Source organism: Physeter macrocephalus, chromosome 2 (genome assembly GCF_002837175.3).
Source record: "Physeter macrocephalus isolate SW-GA chromosome 2, ASM283717v5, whole genome shotgun sequence".
In the NCBI taxonomy this organism is placed as follows: domain Eukaryota; kingdom Metazoa; phylum Chordata; class Mammalia; order Artiodactyla; family Physeteridae; genus Physeter; species Physeter macrocephalus.
Genome location: NC_041215.1, coordinates 59530778 through 59543928, shown reverse-complemented (window position 1 = coordinate 59543928; position 13151 = coordinate 59530778). Strand labels below are relative to the sequence as shown.

The window sequence follows — 13151 nt, the reverse complement described above, 5'->3', positions numbered from 1 at the left end:
CGGTATGGGAGGATCCCACATGCCGCGGAGCGGCTGGGCCCGTGAGCCATGGCCGCTGAGCCTGCGCGTCCGGAGCCTGTGCTCCGCAGCGGGAGAGGCCACAACAGAGGAAGGCCCGCATACCACAAAAAAAAAAAAAAAAAAAAAGGTATAAAATTTCAGTTATGCAAGGTAAGTAAGTTCTAGAGATCTGCTGTATAACATCTTGCCTATAGTCAACAACAATGTATTATACACTTTAAAATTGTGAAGAGGGTAGATCTCATGGTAAGGGTTCTTACCACAACAAAATAATAAAAAATAAAAGCAGTATGCTTAAAAAAAATAACAATGGGTGATAACATAAGAATGAATGATAAGTAACATGTCTATGATAATTCTGGATGTACAGGAGAAAGACCTACTCCTGACGAAAAGCTAGATGTGATCAAATCGCGGATTTGTTTAGAGATCTACATCTGCAAAGCACCAAGCTCTTAGTCAACACCAAACGGAAGCCACTGTTCTCCCAGTGATGCCTTAAAAAAAGTCTGATCGCCCATTATCTTCACAACATATGCTTATTTCTAGACATATTCTTATATGTGAGTTTTCTATATGTCTGCCTCTCCCTCTGAGCCTGTATTATCCAAGGACAGTATATTACTGCAGAACCTTGAAAGGAATGTTTCCTGAACTGACCTAACCAGGTTTTCCCAGAGTCCAGAAAAAAGGTTTTCAAAAATATTCTGAGGAGTCTCCATGCCAACATTTGTGGGATTTGTAATATCTAGGTCCAAATGGCAACAGGAAAAAGACAAGGTATATATTTTTGCCTCTTACCAAAAGTGTCTTCAAAGGTCTAACTCTTCAGAAATTAAACTAATATCTACCTATAAATAGATAAATTAGAACTCCCCTGGAAGCTAATGTAAGGGTTCAGCCCAACAGAATGCAACGCCAACTAAGTATGTCACATCATTTGGCATAACTGTAATAGTCTTATGGTTCCAAGTTCTGGCTAATAGAACTTTACCAAGATTTGGGGTTTTTGGTTTCCTCTACCTTACCGTTCAGACATGATATCACCTGAGCATATTTTTTCTATCAGTTAAACTCATAAAATACTTGATGCTAAAAAAAAAAAAAATGAGCCAAGCACTCTTCTGTCTCTACAGCCAAAAGAAACAGAGCTGAAAGAGTAGAACCCAGATAGTTCAAAGTGGGTGTAAAGGAGGAGGGGAAACAGAGAGACAAAGACAGAAACAGAGACACAGGGGGTGGGTACACAAAACTTATGAACCTTTTTTCTTTTAAATCAGTTACTGAAATTTTCTGTTGATCTGTATTTCCTGTTAGAGGACCAGGTGATAGCTAGAACACAACCTGTAAGTCAAAAGGTCTCATTACATGCTTTTTGAATGGAATAAGTGAATCAACAGACTCCATCATATGAATGGAGGGTGAATAGTCTGAATCTTCTGATTTTCAATTATATTCCTTTTGTCAAAGGCATTTGCTATGGAGTGGCTAATCAATCAGGATATGACCCTATGTGAGAAGTGTCCAAGGAAACCATCTAACTCCTGTGACTTTTCAAAAGAAATATTTCTATGTTCATCCAAATTTGGCCCTTCTTTTCGTAAATCTTCAATAAAATATTGTCGATGAGCTAAAATGACAATTCCACAGCCTGGCCTTCAACGCAGTACATAAACTGGCTCTACGCTACTTCCAGCCAGACTCATCTATTCACTGTTTCCTAAACAAACCACGCAGTCTCACCACTGACCCGCTGCTCATACCGCTCTCCCTTCCTCTCCCCTCTCCTACCCACTCCTCCCAGCCTTCCTGATGTTGTTTCACATGCAGACCAAGTCAGGACTCTTCCCTAGGTTTGACTGTTCACTCTAGCCTCTAAGGTTCCATATCATTAGTTTTGGTTATACACAAGTGATACTTAACATGTGTTAGTGCGTATGTGCGTGAACACACACACTTCTCAATCAAATCATATATAAAGACACTGACACAGTGGAAAGAAGTCAGAAGACGTTGATTATAAATCCTGGCTCTATCACTTACTACCTATGGATAACTTCTCTGAGCCTCCCCATCTGTAAAATGGGGCTAATAACTCTTGAACACCTCCCCAAGATTTCATGAAGATATAATGATATAAGTATGAAAAATTATATTATCAGTCATGAATCATGTACAAACATATTATTCCATGTATCCTTCTGTATCCTCAGCACTTGACAAAGCACCCTTCACATATTAAGTATGCAATAAATCTTGCAGATGAAGACACCAGACCACACCTGCAGGAATTTGCTAAGTCACCTTTAATATTTTCCTCAATTCTGTGTAGTTATTTATTGACTACTCACTGTTGCACCAGGTTCTTTATAGGAATTGTTAATTTAATCTCACAACCTATGACGCAGGTCCTAGATCTGATCTGAGAATCTGTGAGACAGAACCCAACAATGCCCTGGCAAGGTGACTTGTTTTTCCATTTCCACATAGCCTCTTTTAGTCAGTTTTCTATCACAGAAAAGACCCAATACAGAGGTGGAACAAGTGAATCAGTCTTTCTCACAGTGGGAAATGTCTGGCAAATCTGCCAGTATGGTGTACCCACAAGCTACAATTAAAGCTGTCACCATTTTCACAAGCAAGGCCCTTAAAATAAGTTCCAAGCTGAGAATGTGGAATGTACACTCTTAACCCAAGTACATTTTTCTCTGTTTACAACACCAAATAAAGAAACGCACAAATCTGAAACACAACAACCTAACACTTTCTACTTGTTTCTGCTTACAAATGTGCTGAAAAGGCAAAGTGACAATTTGTAGTTACATATTATTTTTGGAAATTCTAGGACTTCAGAAAGTCTTTATTTTATAGATGGGTACTGGGTACTGCATTTTCTGCGACCTTTGACCTTCAGGTCAACAGTCTAGCAGGTTAAGGAACGTCTTCAACAGTTCTCCTTCCTCAGAAATAAAACTCAGGTGTTGGCTATAATGATCATCTCCTCATTGTTCTTTTTTTTTCCACTCCTTTGCAGTATTTTCTCTCCTTCTAAAGTAAGTGTTAATGAAAATTTTAATCAGCACCTGCCATCTCATCTGGTGAACAGAAAGAATTCAAGCCTTGAAAATAACTGTTTAAATATATTTTTCTTTGTAGAGTTTCCCCTTTAAATTGGCAGCTAGGGTAAATTCTTCAAGATCCTTCCACAGGGAAATATTAGAATAAACAAAGTTAAGGAAAATGAATACACGTAGAATAAAATACAGATTACAACTCTCAGTCATGACAACTGTAAAAGATCTGAGTTGATTTTATAGAATTTGGGGGGAGAAGAAGGAAGAGAGAAGAGAATAATGATCGCTTCAGAAATTACATTCTTAATTTATAGAAGCTGGAAAATGAACAAAATTGAGTTCAACCTCCTTGTTGGGAATCAAGATAGAAAATGCTTTGGCTTCTAACTATAGAATTCGAAGATATTTTTTATGTGATATTATAACAATTTAAGTTAAGAGGTTAGGTGATCTTCTACCCCCAACAATTAAAACTCAAGGTAAAATGCTCCTGCTGAAATAAAAACTTGTAAGAGCTTAAAAGAACTCAACTCTTTCAAGATACCACTTACTTTATAAGCAAACTGGTACAGAGCTGGTGTTTCCATATGTTTAAATAGGATCACTGTTACAAAGAGATCAAGAAAACTGCTTTGAACAGAAGTATCTATTGCAGTGAAGGCCAATGAGCCATATGGGCCATACATGGAAATAGGTCTGCAGTACCTATTCCTTAGGTCTTAGAGAACAAGGTCTTCAAGTTGGGCCTCAAGTGCCTCATCAACAGAAAGAGTTGGACAAAAACCTGAAAAGAAAAAAGTTTATTCATAATCTCCCCTTCTGTAAAAATAGTCACTATCTTCATTCAATAAACTTTCCTTTCAATGCCTTCCCATTGCAAATAGGTGAAAATAAAACTATATTAACAGAGAACTTTCCATCTTACTCTTGTCATTCATTTAGGAAACATTCTTCATGTTTCTATATGACCTTATCTTCTAAGAGTTACAAATATTCCAACACATTGATCATGGTCTCCACTAGAGCATTTGGCACCTTTGGATAAAGTAGAAAAAGGCACATCTTTTGGGAAGGATTAGCAAATCCTCTCCTGCACGGTACAACTTAACATAACTCCATGTGGACACGCTGATATTAAAACAATATATTTACTGGGGGAAAAAAATCATCCTGTGAATATGCAGGCAGGATCACATGCTGTGACTGACAGTTTGAGTCAGGGCACCTCACTTCAAATCCTACCTCCTTCACTCACTGTTTGATCCCAGGCAAGTTGCTTAACCACTAGAGGCCTCGGTTTCCTCATAGGGATAGTAATAGTAACAGCTATCTATCTCATAGAGCCATTGTCAGCAGTGAATAATCACAGAAGGCTCTTAGGACAGTGCCTGGCACACAGTGGACACTCAACAAAAGCTTTTTTCCCCAATAAAAATTATATCAATGCTACCAATATCTTTGTGCCCATTTAAAAATAATTTTTAAAAATTACTCCTATGAAAAACATTGCCAAGAATGGGATTACTGCATTAAAATGTGTAAACTTGAACTCTTCATGCAAACCCACTAAGTATATAAGTGCTAAATAGTAGATGATGACTATTCAAGAGATGCCATTCCATTAAGATCATAATTTCAGGAAAAGCAATGAAATTTGTTCTAGGAAATCTTAGAAAGAAATATAAGTAAGAGTTAATATATTAAAGGAAATGTAGATCTTGGTTTCCTCACCACAGTGGGAAGGTCAGTTCGGATGGCACGCAAGGCCTACCCAGCTTGGTATGTCTATGACCCAATCTCTCTATTAGACAGCCCTCCACCACTCTGTCCCAGAACTGACAGGTTCTCCCCTCTTTCCCAAACATGTCTGATCATTGATGTAAGATTTTGCTCATCTCATGCTCATTCACTTTACCTCTACCTGGAGCAGCCTTTCCTCACCCTGAGGAGCAGCTCTGGCCATCACCCAAAGTCCCAGTTTATATCTGATTCCCTCCTCCAGGCTTTTAGTGCTCCTCCCTTTTCCTTTAAAATTTGGAACACTGATTTATTATCTCTGGCACTGCTTATTTAAGTCTAATAGCATTAACCATGACATTCTTAAAAAATAAAAATTACTTTCTCTTGCATCTGAATTAATGCAACCCTTGTCTTCAAAAATCTAGTGTGCACATATATGCATATACAGCATCATTTAATTTAGCTAGATCTGTAGCCACGTTAACAGAAATCTATCTTAACTGAAGGTACACCAGACTCTAAGCTTATGAAACAGCACAATCCAGGTTTCTACTGCATCAACAAACATTTTTTACAACTGCCAACCTGACAAATTTACGATAATAACAGAATCTAATAGTTGATACAACTCCAGGTGAGTGTCATGTCATAAAATACTTAATCATCTATTTTAAATAGCTAAAAAATAAAGTCTAAATACGAAGAGGAGAGTGTGCATCATTCGAATTTTGTTTAAAAACAGAGCGTTTTTCCTTTTCTTTAATCAATCCCCATTTATAAAGTGTATGCTTTTTTAAATGTATTTATTTATTTTTATTTTTGGCTGCACTGGGTCTTTCATTGCTGCGTGCAGGCCTTCTCCAGCTACGGAGAGTCGGGGCCACTCTTCATTGCGGTGCACGGGCTTCTCATTGCGGTGGCTTCTCTTGTTGCGGAGCACAGGCTCCAGGCACGTGGGCTTCAGTAGCTGTGGCATGCGGGCTCAGTATTTGTGGCTCACGGGCTCTAGAGTGTAGGCTCAGCAGTTGTGGCGCATGGCTTAGTTGCTCCGCGGCATATGGGATCTTCCCAGACCAGGGCTCAAACCCGCATCCCCTGCACTGGCAGGCGGATTCTCAACCACTGTGCCACCAGGGAAGTCCCTACAAAGTGTTTTAAATTTCTTGAAATCTCATTTCTTCCTCCAAGTTTAACCAACCCTTTTGCTAAGTGATATAGGGTAAGATTCCTGAATCTACATTATTATCTGGAGATAGAGATGAGAGAACTAAAATCTGTATTTGGATACAGAAGATATATTCTAATCAAACAAAGCTACCAGAATAAATCATCTCTACCGAATGTGACTTAGTAACCTTTTATCCGTCAAAAAAAAGAACTGTAATAATAGTTAAACTGCAATATAGCTTAAAGGTTCAAATTCTTAAAAGGAAGAATCATAATATGATAACAGAGTGTATCAAAGTTTAAAAGGCACTGGGCTTTACCCCAGTAGAGTGATGGCATGAAGCCATGCAGTTATCATATTATAACATGGAGAGCAGCTGCCATACTCTGTCGCCATGCACTATAAGCTCTCTTGGGCGACATTTTCACCCATGACTTACGAGATTTTCCAGTTTGAAGCCTCAACATCAGTGTGTAAACTGAAGCGACTCCAGAGGCAACAGGGAGAGAAGCAGCTCTGGTGGCATTTGAAATGAAGATACTCAGGCAGAGAAACCAATCTGGTGGTGATACAAGAGATGAATGGAACCAGAGGAAGAGAAGACAGGAGGACAAGACGATCAGAAATGGGATGGCAGAATGAAAAAGAAGGCCAACAAAAAGAAAGCCAAAAAATAGAGGCAGCAGAGGAAGAAAGGGGAGAGAGGAAGGAGGAGGAAGAGAAAAAGACGTAAACAATCTTTGGGTATACGAAAAGCAACATGTACCGTGCGCCTGCACTTTTTTCTTTTTTTTTTTTTTTTTTTTTTATTTTGCGGTACGTGGGCCTCTCACTGCTGTGGCCTCTCCCGTTGCGGAGCACAGGCTCCAGACACGCAGGTTCAGCGGCCCAGCTGCGGCGGGATCTTCCCAGACCGGGGCACGAGCCGTGTCCCCTGCATCGGCAGGCGGACTCTCAACAACTGCGCCACCAGGGAAGCCCCACGCCTGCACTTCTGATTGCTGTTTTTATAAGTCAGAGATGCTATCAAATGAACAAATACAGAATTAGAATCCATGCACACAAGAGCTAGAATATCACCGATATACATCATTTAAAAACAAAAACAAAAATCCAAGCTTCAAGTCAACAAGTGGCATGAAAGTTACTGCCATATTGGTTTTCTTGAGAGCCCATGACGGAGAGCCAAAGGAATTTCAAATGTTCCATTCCTGAGCTTTAAACTGTTTAAACACAAACAAGAATGTGACGCTGGTTTCTTAGTTGGTCATCTTCGAGCACACCTGCCAACCAGAAATGTCATAACGGTTCCCAAGTTTCTCAAAAACAGCATTTCCATCGTGTCTTTCTCTCTATACTTGGGGTCTCTTTTTTTTTTTTTTCCCCAATTTAAAATGAATTCTAGCAGGATCTACCTTAAGCCAACCGTGAGGCAAATCAGGCTGGACACTGATGTCCCTATACCATGCTGTCCAGGGTCCAGGATCACAACTCTCCTTGGATGTGAGATGCTTCCCCTATTTTCCCGACTCTTCCACTCTACCAGAAACAATGTGCTCTCAATAAAAGTCTTCAGTAATTTGAAAATAGGTGTAATGAGCTATTAATCAGAAAAATGACTTCCTGTTAAGATGGTAGCTAGCCAATATATGATACTTTCCAGCTAAGAAATGAGGAGAAAGCAAGTTAAAACGTACTTTGCCAATTAAATTCCTTACACATAATTATAGCTAAACTAATGGTAAGAGTTTCCATTTGAGTTACAAGGTGATTAGGGAATTCTTCAGGCACAACTGGCCTTCCTTCAACTTCTCAATCAGCCCACATATTCCTCTGTCTACATTTAAAGTTCACGCAGACTAGCAGGTTATATAGCCTTTGGCCTATTGCAAATACTGTGAGATGAACTGAAACATGGTTCTTCATTATTATTGAGTCATTCCAAAGCCGTTAATATTTTTGGCATTTCCAAACAAGGAAAATCTGAATGCTTGATAGGAAGCATCATATTCAAACATCAAATCCCGGAGCAGAACTGAACTTCATTATAAAGACTTTAACTTTCTATGACCAAAACCCAAGTCAAAGGGACAAGAGGTAATAAAAAGCCTACCAAATACAAAAGGTCTGAAAGCCACGTATTCACTGATCACAACCTGACACATGGACTCTACTACAATGACCCAATACCCATGGTGATCTTAAACAGTGACAGGAACAATGTCCACTTGCCAGATCAAGCCTGAAATAAGCGAGATTAAATTGTCAAGCTACAAAGAGTAAGCAACATTTGGGAATGAGGGGCTTATTAATAAAAATTTTTATTAAATTCCTGGAACATAGAAACCTTTATGAACTTGCTCTAGATGATAACTCTGTCTTGTCGGGCAGGAGTTTTGATTTACCCACCCACGTATACTAACTCTGAGTACAGTGGCTAGCAAACTACAGAAGCTCAAAAGTATTTTTCAGTGAATGATTGTAGGTCTGAGTGAATGAACAATCTCAGTGATATTACACCCAGGTGTTCATCCCCCATCCTAACTTAGCATGGTGGTATTTCAGCCAGAAAAGACAGGAGAAGGAATCCTTAGGAGGAAATAGAAGGTTGACAATGGAGAGCATACCCAACCAAAGGAGCACTGCTTAAAGGCATCTCCTTAATAAAAATGATCATTACAGCATTCTGTACCTATGTCTAAGAACACATCCCACAGAACACACACCTGAGCTATCACGGGAGGAACGGAAGAGAGGAGTTGGGTTTAAACAGCATCAAGTTCTTGAGATCCTCAGATCTCGATGTGCTGCCTCTACCCAGGAAACAGAGCCCAAGTCAGTGTATCAGCATCTTCCTGGTTTCAGAAACTTATCTGCCTATGGAGACTACTCTGTTGTGTCATTTGGCAGCAGAATTTTTTTTCTGTGCTGAATGAAGGAGTGGTATTTGCAGAAAGCTATTGAAAGTGACTGAGTATTGCCCAAGTGATGATTCCATGAACTCCCGAAGAAACTTGCATTTGCAATCATTGACAACACAAGTGCTGTGTGGCAAGATACAGCGATACATGGCCCAGGATACTCAACAGAAGCTGTCCTGACATATCTGCCTCTTTCCTGAATCAAGGCACTCACCGCAGTGCAGGATGTCTTCCCGAGCGGGATACACTGTTGCCCACGGGGGAAGGCAGGTTGCTCCCTCTGTGCAGGTCCTCGATGGACCGACTCCAGGGCTTTGATTTGTCCACTGAGCTCTCCACAGTGCTTTCCACACTTTCAAAGTCAAAACTAAAACAAAAGAGAAATGCCACTAAAGACTTAATTCACATTCACGCAAATACATGGATGTGCAAAACTCACTCCTTCCAACTATACATCTGCACCTTAATATGGGTAGTTTTTGCAAACAAAGAAACCTGAAAATGGAATACAAACGAATTTTCATGGACTGAGTGTTAGCTTTGAAAATACAGAATGACAAATAGGGTTGTGTTATTTGTATCTTATTATAAGGCTTGCTGACTTACCGATTACTAATGAGCTATGGTGGGACGGGGAAGAAAGATCTCAGAGCTGTCTTCATTTTGCTTTAACAAGTCAGTATGTTAGGCTTATACTAATTTATTCCTCTCCATCAAGTTTCACTGAGCATTTTCTCCTAGTGTGTTGGCAAGTGTACTTTTCCAACCATATGTGATACATTACTTGCAAAGTTATGAATTTGCTTTGATTTTGGAATCTCTTCCCAATGTGGTGCTCTTTAAAGTAGGGCTGTTGTTTCTCTGACATTTTTTGAGGTTATTACTCATGTTAACCATGTTAGAATAAATGGCTAGTTAAATTGCTCATTCTTGTATAATTTTAGGAATTTTTAAACAGACAGGCCTTTGTGTTCTATGCATTTTTCCCCTTCCAAAGTCAGTAGCTCTGCTTTCTCAAAAATACATTTTATCAACTGTTTCTACCCATAGTTCCATCAAGCAACACCTGATCAGACAGGAAATAAACAGAATGCAGCTATAATTAATAGCATCTTGAAGATATCGGAGGATATCATGGGAAAAAAATCAACAATACATATTGGAAATAGCAAGTATGACTTTTTATACAAGTATGACTGCCAAAATTAAATATTTGGTTAGAACTACCATCTGTAAACTAGGTAATGCTCTCCATTTATTAAACTGTAATCCAGATAACAGAGACTGATGCACAAAATCACTGAATGGGTCTAACAATTCTGTCATTCCTTAGGATACAGGAAGCAGTGAACAGAAAAGGGGTGGAATTGAGGAATCAAACAGATCCTTAAGGACTAAAAATAGAAGCCTATAATTGACACTGGAAAAGGTAAGCCTAGGGGGCATCCCAAGATCACTCATGTCATTACGACTCCCACCAAGCCACTCTGCAGCCCCCATATGTTCAGTTGTTCAGCATCCTTATGCTCCTCTCAGCTCATCCCCGACTCTCATTGAGCAGAAAAAAGAAACACACACCTTGGTGAAAGCTCCTGTTTTAGGCAAGGCACATGAGTCTGTTATTTCACATTACATGAGCTAGAAAACTGTCACATGCTAAGGAATAGTAAGAAATTTTTTCAGCCCGTTTAGTTTCAAGAAAGTATGTACATAAATTATGTATCTATATATAAGTTTTCATGGAATTAAAGTATAAAATTTCATGTAATTAATTTTGTAAGGAAAACAAAAATAAAACTAATAAGCAAGGAATGTAAAGCTAATGCCCACCCCACCCCACCCCCAAAAAAATAGAAGATTAGGAACCAAAAGCTCTGAGTTCTGATCTTTTGTTGTCTTTGCTCTTGGACTGCAGACCAAAAGAACTCCCTCAGAGTAGCACTACCTTTTCCCATTGGTCTCGTGTGTAGGTGCATTTGGGAAAGCTGGTTTACTAGTTCTATCGTGATGGGGTAAAGGGTTAATTACAGCAAACATATTACAAACAGCATGTAATTCTTTTCCATTATTCCTGAAGTTTCTTAGCCCTTCCTTAATTCCTCAATAAATATTCTTCCAGATTTTAAAATATGCAACAGGATAACATTCCTATTCTGTTTTGTCATATAATATAAAGTGTAAGGGAGATTAGCAGTTTTTGATGTAATGGAGGTAGATAAGGAACAACGTTTGGAAGAGTATGCTATAAAAACTAGAATTATATTTCAGAGGAAAATTTCTCAGGAAGATAACTTATCTACTGGGTTTTCTTATTATATTCCATATCATATATAAGAGTTATCAAAACTGAAACTCATCAGGCCAGTTTCAGTTAACACTTTACTTTCTGCAGCTATAAGGTAGGAATAATTATAGTTTTCTCTTCACAAATTCTCCAGGAAGCGATGAGGATTATAAGATAACATCTGGTTAGATCTTAAAGTGGGGCAATATAAAAAACAAGTTCCTGCTTTGAAAAGAAGAGTTGAGAAGAAAAAAAACACCACCTAGGCTGAAATGTCTTCCAATCAAATTATACAGTATTGGGACTTCCCTGGTGGCGCAGTGGTTAAGAATCCACCTGCCAATGTAGGGGACATGGGTTCAATCCCTGGTCCGGGAAGATCCCACATGCTGCAGAGCAACTAAGCCTGTGCGCTACAACTACTGAGCCTGCGCTCTAGAGCCCGCGAGCCACAACTACTGAGCCCGCACACCACAACTACTGAAGCCCGCGCACCCTACAGCCCATGCGCCGCAACTACTGAGCCCACCCGCCGCAACTACTGAAGCCCATGCGCTCTAGAGCCCGCATGCTGCAACTACTGAAGCCTGCGTGCCTAGAGTCCGTGCCCCACAGCAAGGGAAGCCACGGCAATGGGAAGCCCGCGTGGAACAACGAAGACCCAACACAGCCAAAAAAAATAAATAAAAATTTAAAAAAGAATACAGTATTATTTCCTCAATCTGTGTGTGTGAGAGTGTATCTGTGGATACTGGAATAGTTTCTGATTAAAGAGGAAATGTGGAGAAGAGAACGTCTCATTCAAATGTACACTTTCATTCCTGTTGTAAATCTTTCCAGAAGCCTAGCAAATGAGAAAACTTTATGAATCAACAAAGGAAAGGTGAAATAAGGAAAATTTTTTTCCTGCTCTGCCCCATTTTTTTTCCCCTTCCCCCTATGAAGGGGAAGTCAAAACAATACAAATACATATAAATTAAAAAGGGAAAACCTCTTGCTGACTCCACTTCCTCCACTCCCGCTGTGTTTGGTACCTACTTCTGCAGTCATTTTCTCTGTATTTACTAGCACCTACAAATATACATATACAAGTTCTTTTTTCTTTAAATAAAAAGGGAGTCACTCCTCTGTACTTTGCTTTATTCACTCAACAATATATCATATACCTCTCCCAATAATTGCTAGAGTATTCTACCACATGGATATACATAACTTGAGCACTAAAGAAAGCACTTCTTTTTGAAATAAGCACTCCTCTAAGGGTGATTTTACTCCCCTGTTTTATTTCTGCCTTAAAAGCATTTCTAACAACAATTATGTGATTTGCTTTTAGTTACCTGAATATACACAAACCTCCTTAAACCTTACCACATCTGCTTCTGGGTGTCTCCCCTCAGTGTGGTACCTAATTTTCCCACTGAGATGCATCTTCTGTGACCACATAAAATTTAAAAGGAAACAAGCCAAGTTTTACTTACGTTACTGCGTATTGCGCAAATGACAGATATTCTACTAGAACATCAAGACCTTTATTTTCTTCATTCAGAAACTCTCTGACCCATCTGTTCAAAAAAAAAAAAAAATCATTGGCAAAGTTCATCACATGCTCTACCATGAAAAGGACACATTGAAAACTTGTCTTTTTCCACCAGAAACATTCACTGCCTGAAAGGAACTATGGAGTAAGGCCTAGACTATAACACATGAGGTAGGAGCTTTAACTAAGAAAACCATAATATTTCAGCATGAGCGACAAGGGGTCAAAAAGTGTATGAGTGCCTTCCTTGTATTTTACTGCTTAGGAGACTGACGATAACCTGTAAGAAACTTTCTAAAACAGGAGCTTGCTAACTGTCCTTTTTTTCCACCATAATTGATCTGGAGCCTGCTTGTTTAAGGAGCCAAGACTGCACGGGGAATCAGGCAGACTAGGGACATGACAA

At 39.3% G+C, this 13151-nt stretch overlaps 1 protein-coding gene across 3 annotated transcripts in view; it reads right to left on the bottom strand.

The window, feature by feature from the left end:
- The window catches only part of FMNL2 (formin like 2), a 316947-nt gene that overhangs the window by 78824 nt on the left and 224972 nt on the right, over positions 1-13151 (bottom strand). For all 3 annotated transcript variants that reach the window (XM_024122302.3, XM_024122303.3, XM_028478061.2), the window contains exons 5-6: positions 12687-12770; positions 9139-9291 (exon numbers count right to left, since the gene is read on the bottom strand). In XM_024122302.3, coding sequence (XP_023978070.1) covers positions 9139-9291; positions 12687-12770 — 237 coding nt within the window. The remainder of the gene's footprint in view (positions 1-9138; positions 9292-12686; positions 12771-13151) is intronic.